This window comes from Pectinophora gossypiella, chromosome 10 (genome assembly GCF_024362695.1).
Source record: "Pectinophora gossypiella chromosome 10, ilPecGoss1.1, whole genome shotgun sequence".
Lineage (NCBI taxonomy): Eukaryota > Metazoa > Arthropoda > Insecta > Lepidoptera > Gelechiidae > Pectinophora > Pectinophora gossypiella.
Genome location: NC_065413.1, coordinates 1,612,594 through 1,622,822, shown reverse-complemented (window position 1 = coordinate 1,622,822; position 10,229 = coordinate 1,612,594). Strand labels below are relative to the sequence as shown.

At 37.1% G+C, this 10,229-nt stretch overlaps 1 protein-coding gene across 1 annotated transcript; it reads left to right on the top strand.

The window, feature by feature from the left end:
* Positions 1 to 304: 304 nt before the first annotated feature.
* LOC126370302 (uncharacterized) lies at positions 305 to 1,679 on the top strand. Its single transcript, XM_050015151.1, has one exon. The coding sequence runs from the start codon at positions 376 to 378 to the stop codon at positions 1,024 to 1,026; it is 651 nt and encodes a 216-aa protein (XP_049871108.1). The 5' UTR covers positions 305 to 375; the 3' UTR covers positions 1,027 to 1,679.
* Positions 1,680 to 10,229: the final 8,550 nt, after the last annotated feature.

The window sequence follows — 10,229 nt, the reverse complement described above, 5'->3', positions numbered from 1 at the left end:
AAGAAAATTCTGTTACCTACTATTTACGTAAGTACATTTCTATTTAAGTAAATCTTTTCTTAACGTTATTTTGACATGAAGTTATTCATTCTGCCCAACTTTACCTTGTTTTGATTTGCTTTAAAAAGCATTGAGCAAATGTATATTGTTTTGTTTGAAAATACAAAATCAGATACTCTTTAACGAAAAGTAATATCTTTAAAAGCGATTTGTATAAAATATATCTCAACAAAAGTAAATCTGTTGTTGACTGTATTCAGTAACACATCTTATCTCCATTATCTATGGAAGTTCAACCTTTCAGTTAATACTACCGTGCCACCATTGTTACACATAAAAAAACAACCAAAATAACAATAAATATACACAAAAAAAATGAATATTGTACTCGTGTTTGCATTTACCGCGATCCTTGCAGGAAAAGTGGACTCAAATATTAAGGATGAATACACCAGGGATGAAACACAAAAGGTACTATTAAGGAAATTGCAAAATTTCCAACAAAACGAAGTGAAAACTGTGACATGGAACGAAATCTTAGCGGATGTATTAGTGACGAAAATAACGAACAAAAACGAGAATGGAAACGAAGATAACAAAGGGAACGTTTTAAATAAATGCTTCAGCGAAGTACTTCGGTTGTACAAAGCTTATTTCTACGACAAATTGTTCAAACGTGCCAATACGGGATCAGAAGTCACCGATGAGGGAGAAATTAATGACGACGATCCGGCTACATATACTCCTGTTACACAAGAACCAGAAACTAAAATGGACAATCCGAAAAATGACGTAGAACTCTTAGAACCATCTTACCACGGGAAAATAGAAGAAGCAACAGAGTCGACAAACACCACAACAGCAGAAGCTTCTAGAACGAACACGGAATGTCCAGAAGGAACGCAGAAAGACACAGACGGAAACTGCGTAGATCCACAAACTTCCAGATTCATACTCTACATACCAAGTCAGTGTCCAATTGGTTATAAAAAAGATTGGTTAGGTTATTGCAGAGAGGTTTTTTAAGAGAGTACATACTTCAGTGACGTGTTACATTGGTAAATGAGTGACTTTCCAGTGACAAACAATAAATGGCGCTGTCTTACTCCTACGTGATAATTTCCAGTTTTCTATTTTTTTTCAAATTATTCAAAATTATAATGCAACAGAATGTCCGACCGAAACTATGTTTAAGGGCCGAACCCGAAACCGAATTTCGGCCTTAGTCTTTAACTTTTAAATTTTGAACTTTTAGTAAAAGATTTACTGACAGTTTTAATTATTTTTATATAAGTATATGACAAGTAATAGTAAATTAAAACATTAGTCAGTAGTTCACTTAATATTCAATAATAAAATTAACGTCCTTGGAATGTTGGAGATACCAATTTAATGGTAAGTCACTTAGTACGTCATCAAAGGGCTAGCAATGGCGGCTTGTCATAAGATTGAGCATAAGTACCTGGTTTTTTATACCATGAGCAATAATAGTACACGATAATGTAAAAGTGCAATCCCCTACGAAGTCATGAAGTATCATTGTCATTATTATTTATTAGGAATTGCCTGAAAGTGATTTTGGATCGTTTAAAAATCCTGTATATTTTCTTGTTGTATATTGAATAAAACTATATTTTTGTTACACAATAATTATTTTCATTTCTGGCTTCTACACTTTGACAGACCTAATTCGTACCGCGCATTGAAGCTATTGTAAAATGTTATGTCTAAAATCAGAATCATTTATTCAAAGTAATTATCATAGATAAACTTGAGGAGGGTCAATTTAACATTTTATAATCTACGTCAATTCGCAAGGTGTTATGGCTGAGAAGCAGAAATTACAAGAAACTACAAATACATTTCAGCTATAGGTACACTTTAATACGAAGCATTTTTATTATTTAGCTGATCATTAATCTTATAATAAGCGTTTTTACACAAAGTAAGCTTCACATAAGCTTTAAATTTAATTTTATTTTCTGACCAATTCAACATATTTTCTGCTATTTTATTGTGAAAACGTATAACCCCAAAAAAGATTTTGAATAGAAATTTTATTTTTATTCCTTGTATTATACGTATGCCTTTCACAGTTTCTCGGAAGGATGGATACATTTTTACTTACCTACATAATGTTTTCATAAATATATTTACTTGCGACCGTAAGTATATTTATTTCTTTGAACAGCTCCCTTAGAGAGTCCCGACGACGCAGATTATAAATACTCTTTTTTGGATAATGAAAATGGTTTCTACATCAGCAGCTCGACCCCACATCAAAATAACGTAAGACATTATGCTGTGGAAGTAGCTGAAGTAGACAAGTCTAGCAGTGGGTACATCTGTGAGTTGTCGGATCCTTCTGACGGCATGTGCTGCTGAACTTAGCTTGTCCGCTAGTGATACAACATATGGGCCCCGTTAAAGTTTTGAAACTATAGTAATTACTAAGAAAACAATTATGTATATTCAAATATAAATATAAACTAGTCGTTCTGTTAAATAGTACTTAGCTCGATTTCACTGAAGCAACAGAGTCTACCAATTAGGTCCGCTTATTTAATCTTAACAAATTGTCAGACTGCTTTTTACACACTTAACTTACAATAAATAATGTGTAAAAACGAGATAACGCTATACACACGAGACACTAGACAAAACGAGATAAGCTTTTTATCGTCCCCTTCTCCTCAAACGAAGGAGGTCTAAAGTCCGCCTCTGCTATGTCCTCTGCATAGTCTGCATTTGTTACAAATATTTTATCTATGACGTTTTTAGAATGTTGCACCACAAAATCCCAATTCTATAGTTGTAACATAGACCAAACATCGCATTTCCTTCACTATATACACTGAACAAAATTGACCTCAAACGCTCAGAAAGTGAACGAAGTCAGGAAATAATTTCAGCCAAGCCGTTTCCACAAACAAGTCTTTTTACAAGCGACAGACAATCAGGGGAGTCAATTTCACGGTGAACTGGACCCCAAAAGAAGTACCGGGTCGTACCTGGGATCAAACAGGCAGGATCGACACAAATCGACTACCCTCAAGAAATTAGAGGTGGGCCGAGCCATGACTCGAGTAGTTCAAGTACCGACTCTAACACTCAATACTCAATAACTTTATTGCCATTCCACGTTGTAGATAAAGATGAAATTACAAAACAAGAATTGTACTCGCATAAGTACTCGAGTGATCCAAAACAGAACTCTGATACCTAGGTATTCAAACACGATTTCCAATGTACAGTATTCTCGCATAAAAACTTCGAGTGATCTGAAATTACACACATAGCGCTCTTTTCTTTTTTTTAACAGCGCGAACAGCAAAGGACTGATACAGCCAGTTATATGCAGATAGTAAAAAGGCGCAATAAATGATGTAAAAAGAGCTTTATTATTTAGCCTTTAGGTAGATAAGACCAGAGACAAGAAAGAGCAATTTGAAAAAAGATCAGGCAGCCAGTGTCCTTACTATTAAAGAGTTTTTACAACAGGAACATTCCTACTTCGGGAACTTTCCCGGGGACCGCACATCGCTTGGAAGAGCCTGCCGCAGTATCTGTTCCTTGCAGAGTCTACACGCCAACCGAACCGCACCGCACAGCGCGAATTATATCGAAGGCATCGAACAATAAACGCAGCGAATGCTACCTACGTAGATAAACGTCGTACGGCTATTGGTCGAAAGCTTCGGTTGCCGTATCGCAAGGGCTGAATATGATTCTTGAAGGTATTTCCTAAGTAAGCGTATTCCGTAGGCCACATCGTCACTTGATAAAATTGTAATCAAACGCGAGCGATATAAACAAAAATACAACTGCGAGTGAGTCTCGTGTGAGGTTGGTCACTCAAATCTTCCGATTCATCACTATCGCTAGGCACATCACTACAAGAAATATTGAATTGAATCGGTAAATAAGAAAGTGTATTGAGGTCTCGAATTGGTTTACCGTATTAGCTTTAGGGATTACCCGGCGCGAAATTGCGGGTCCCAATGTTCAATGTTTGATATGGGATTTGATTCATAAGTAACTCCGTTCTAAATGTAATTCTGTGGCTATAGTGGGCTATTCCACAGAACTAGATAAGGTTTTTTCTTCGATTAATCTATATGAGCGATTCCGTTAAAAGTAGATTTATATATGATTTTTATATGGAACGTTTGTAACGGAAATATAACCAAGGAGGAACGCAATCACAACGTCAAAATGAAGACGATGTCCTTAAAAACATAATATTTGATTAATTAATTTATTTATTTTTATTTTTAGTCTTTTTTATTATATGTCACTTACACCCCATAGCTCTTACAGGTAGCCATACAAGTACGTATGGGTGTTAGTGACACCGTAACGAATTCTGACTATGATTCTGAATGATCAAATGGAATTTCCTGTCGGAAAAGTCATGAACTTTTTGGAAAATAATTAAAAAAATATATCATGCATTTTGTGACGGAAAATTGCACTTGATATCATCTCAGAAGCACGATCTGAATCATTCCCCTCAATATTCGTTACGATGTCACTAACACCCCGCATAATACCAATTTACAGAAAGGCACTATGTAGCAACGTTATAGGTATACTTATTGTATGGAAAGACTGTGCGACTGTGCGAAGCGAATTCCATGAGCAGGGAATTAAACAAAGTTGTGAGCATATTGCCCGCATCCGTCGCACCTCGTCGCAGCACACGCTATATATCAAAAACTACACAAGTTTTAATGAGAGCCAACAGCATAAAGAGCAACACTTGGGGTGGATCTAGGGAAGCCTGAGATTGTTTAAATATATGACTCCCTCCCATTCCCATCAGATAGAGCCAAGTCAACTTGCTACCATCATCTTTCTCTTCCCTCGTGTGAGATGAATAACCAACCTCATCAACCCCGATACCGACCCCGCCGGCGTTGCCGACGATTTCCCTCAATCAGCGCTTATCGCTATCGACCCACTAGAGTCGATTAATTCCTTGAAATATTTTTCCTCTCAGACGACGCCCTGAGCCGAGGTTCGCGCCCAACTGGGCACCTTCAGGCCTGTTGTCTTAAACGTTGTACCGGGTAAGAGCCTTCAGCGCCCCCCATTTGTCCGGCCAAGTAGTTAATCCCATCTGCGGCAAATCTACAATAAGTCACGTCAAAAAGAAAACCTCATCAACCCACGTTACTAATGAGCCCTAGAAGGCCCTCATGTAACGACTACATACTTAACTATACAGTATTTAGGACCGACTGCTTAAAGTGCCATCCGAAGCACGGATCATCCTAACAAACATAAAAGGTTAGTGTACGTCCCACTGTTGGACACAGGCTTCCCCCCTCTACCGACCGGAGGGAGTCAATCGGGTGTCAATGTCCTAACCAAACTAGGAATCACAAAATGCTTTTTAGACTAGTTTCCAACTAGTCAAATCAATTACTTTTTACTAAACGTCAAAACAGGAAATGACAATGGAGTTTGTATGAAAAATCAACCTGTGACGTCGTAGAAAAACGTGACAGAATGTCGCACTTATTATTACATTTTTCTTTATTAGAATTCGTAAATAAGTTAAATAGAGAAAAAAAATGTTATTTGTTCATTTGTTACTTTTAGATCTGTCTTTATTTAGTATTAATCAGAATTTTATAATTTAAGTTTAACTTAGGAAACTACCCAATTCGAACCCGGGATCCCAACGCTCAACTCACTGGCCCACGGAGTTCGTGCAGGTCAAAAGTAATTTGAATCCCGGAATACCAAGTCCGTATCTGGTAGAACTAAGCAAACGCAAGCTGAACTAGGTAAATCGCTTTGAGTACAACCCTGGCTAAAGTATGGACCCCCATAAAATTGATAAATACACGCAGTATGACAACAAAGGGCATGCATTTTAACTTACATACACAAAGTCACGCCCTAATAATAATAATAATAATAAAACACTTAATTGCACACAAATTCACAAAACATTTACAGGGTAAACTTATTCTAAGGTGGGCAAAGGCGGCCCAATAAGCAATAAGCAATAATTAGGCGCCCTGTGGGTAGAGCCACAAGTAATCAGAAGACGATCGCAGCCACTTCTTCAACTTGGATCTAAGTTCTCAAATATACTATGATAAACATTTCAATCAATTATCCATTGCTTTCACCCTAAGGTTGCCTGTAAGAAATTGCTATTTAGCAATTTGGCCGCCGATTGTACCTCTTCTGTTTATTATAAAGTAATACATATTAAATTTGTCCTATTTGTTATGTTTATCTTTAAGCAATAAAGTCAGAATACCATCGTCGTGACTTATGCTGAGGGAGGCCCTTTTATGCAGGAAGCCTGTATTATTATTTCATATATATATTTATTATTTCATATATTATTCGCCAACAAGCCTCTGTTATTGTATTTAGATTGCTAGCCTATGTTGTGTTTTATATTGTCACTGCGGCGTCCTCGCCGTAATAAACGTATCTGTATTTCGTACTTACTTGATTTACTGCACGTATATATTTCGCCTCCACTTTGAGCATTTTCGACACATTTTTTGCAACCTGCCGAACGCGCTAACTTTGCAACTGGATTTTTGTTTTCACGTTTTATACAGTTTATTCTTTTTTCTTTCATTCGACAGGAAAATAGGAGTTATACAGTATTGAAGTTCGTTCGGGAATAATAAAACAAGAAAAAATATGCCTATTTGTTACCTGTATCTAGGGTTGCCATCTCTAACATCTGTCAACCAGGCTTGAACCGCGGCTCAGGGCGTCGTCTGAGAGGAAAAATATTTGAAAGAATTAATCGACTCTAGTGGTTCGATAGCGATAAGCGCTGATTGAGGGAAGTCGTCGACCACGCCGGCGGGGTCGGTATCGAAGACAAAAACTGGGAAAACCCCGGATCGTAGAGCTTACAATCCGGAAATTCAAACAGTCTTTTACTACTGATCAATAAAATCAAATACAGTTTTAATTAGTAAACCAAGTTTTCGTTATATCGTCATCGCAGACGTAAGAGTTAGAGTATACATATGAGGCAGTAGTATACCTCTAGTATCTGTTAAAAATAAATTGCAATGTCAAACTTATAGCTTTTTTATTAATTATTATTACGCGAACTTTAAAACCTGGAATTGAATTAAAATCCCGCCCGGGTGCAATTTAAACTAAGTAAAATCGAAGGATTGCAACCCTACCTGTATGTATATTGGATAGGATAGAGCTCACCACAAACTGTACCATAATGTAACAACAAATAATAATAATAATAAATGGAACAAATAGACATACATACATAAACAGCCTATATACGTCCCACTGCTGGGCACACGCCTCCCCTCAATCAACCGGAGGAGGTATGGAGCATACCTACTCCACCACGCTGCTCCAATGCGGGTTGGTGGAGGTGTTTTTACGGCTAATAGCCGGGACCAACGGCTTAACGTGCCCTCCGAAGCACGGAATCATCTTACTTTTTCGGACAATCAGGTGATTCAAGCCTGAAAAGTCCTTACCAAACAAAGGACAGTCTCACAAAGTGATTTCGACAATGTCCCCATCGGGAATCGAACCCGGACCTCCAGATCGTGAGCCTAACGCTCTAACCACTAGACCACGGAGGCTGTTCAAACAACAAAACAACAAACAAAACAAATAGACAATTAAAAATATATGTAAAATTGTAACGAAACTGCTCTGGCGAAATTTCTCGAAGCAATGAGAGTGTTGTGAACACGGAGTTGTTACTGTAGAGAAATGCCGCGGGAGCATAGCCGGTGCGACCGAAGTATGCACACAACAGTCTTCTTCTATCATGTGGGTTGTGAGGTGGATTACCATCCTCATCAACCCTGGTGTGAAGGTTATTATTGAGCCCCTAAAGGCCCTGATATGGCTCATGTAACGATTACTCACTTACATCAGTAAGTAATAACCGAGACCAACGGCTTAACGTGCCTTCCGAAACACAGATCATCTTACTTTCGGAGAATCAAGTGATCAGCCTGTAATGTCCTAACCAAACTAGGGATCGAAACTAGGGAAAACTAGGGATAGGGATTAAATGTGTTCCTGTAGTTATTAAATAACTTGTAATGTATACCCTCATTGGTTTTTAAAAGATGTGTTGCTGTAGCAGTAGTTTCTTGTTATTTCTTCTCCTCAGCCATAACACCTTGCGAAATGACGTAAATTCAAATATGGTTATTATTATTACGTTGAATAAATGATTCTGATCTCTGATCACAAAATGTTTTTTATGATATGTCCCCACGGATGTTATTCATCAGAATTTCCCTAATATTGAATATGTTTGTTTTGTTTGTTATTTCCCTACTATAATCCAGTTTTTCACAGGGTCCGCTTACCTAACCTGAAGATTTGATAGGACTGGTTGATTACAGAAGCAACTGCCTCCTTTCTAACCCGCGAAGGGAAAACCAGCCCAATACAGGTTAGATCACATAACTCCGAAATTCATTTCTCGGGTATGAGGGTTTCCTCACGATATTTTCCTTCACCGCTGACCACGTGATAATCATTTATGATGCAAACGTGAATTCGAGAACAAATTCGAAAAGCATTAAGTTTGGCGCTTACTGGGATTCGAATCTGCGACGTCACAGTGAGAGTCAACCGTTTTTGTAACTGTGATACTCAAATTCAAATTCAAATTGAAAAATATCTTTATTCAATAGGTAACATAGTTACACTTTGAATCGTCAATTTTACATAACGAACGTCTCATCCGCCTAAAACTACTACAGCTTCTCACAACCTGTATAGCCGGGGAAAAGAAGCTGCAAGAAAAACCTCGGCACAGGGCCCTAGACGTTCTTTAAAAAAAAAACATAAAATATTGGTATACAATTGAGTAATTTAGCTGCCTAATATCAGTTCTCAGACAGTTAATCCCATGCATTCATATCTTCTAAATAATCACTAACTTTATAATAACCTTTTTTGTAAAGTTTTTGTTTAACTACTGTCTTAATACCGTGACTCTACTCGTGTAATTTAGTGCTGAAGGCATATCTCCCTTGTTTTTATTATCTGTGGTTGTAAATATGTGCTTGTGTGATCAGGTGTAAGTGACGGCTTGGCTACCTTTAGTTTAGGGAAGTTTCTAGAAGTTATTGACAACATTTCATTAGTTTTGAACCTGTTAAAGCTGGTAAGCTTCCTTACCCACCTTATAAGAGCCGTAAAAGGTCTTCTATTTTCGATTCGTTTAAAAAAGCATGAACCTAGTAGGCATACTATTTTTAGAACATAATATTTTTTCACTTTTTTAACACTTTTAAGGACAGAACGTCTACAGGCGACGTCTGTATTCCAAGTGTCATATTATGAATGAAAAGTCAACGACCCGTGTTCTGTGTCCGTGAAAGTGTTAAGGCACATACGTTGATTGTCATTAATTTTACCATAAATTTATTTTTTGCGATATGTCCCCACAGGGATTCTAAACCGGGACCAGATAGATGCTCTAACATAAATCTAAAAGCAAAAAAAATAATATTAACATTTCTTGATGTTAACTTTATTCTTTACCAGGCTATATATTATTATTACCAGGCTATAACATACTTTATATAAAGCCTATAGTATGTTAACAATTCCCAAACTATTCCTAAGTTGAGCACTTTCACTAAATCGGGGTGGAAACAATTCATAGCGCCGCGCTGAGTTTTACGATTATGCCTACGGAACCCTAAGGATTTGTGACGTCATTCGCGAAGGAATAAAGCCATAGTTATTGTAGGGGCTCGTAGTAAACTGGGGTAGTCCTTCATGTTTTATGTTGCGTTGGATTATGGCCGGAAGGTAGTTCTATGCTTGCAGTATATAAGCACCCACACATACATAACAACAACATAGCTCACGATTGGGTACATGGGAGAGGTACATCAAATCAAGATCAAATCAAAAATACTTTATTGCACAGAACTCAATTTCAACAATCACACATAACACATGAATACAGTATGTACAATTTGGGAGGCCTTATCGCTCGACAGCAATTTCTTCCAGGCAACCACCAAAAGGAAACAAACATTTACAAACAACTTGGATGCGGGATGGTGTAACAAAAAATAAATACCTAAAAGTAAAACTAAAGTTAATATACTCTATACATATATAATATTAATAAATACTCAATAAATATATTATAATACATATTTACTAACCTAACCTAACCTAACCTTAATCTAAGGAAACTATAATAATAAATAATAGACTAA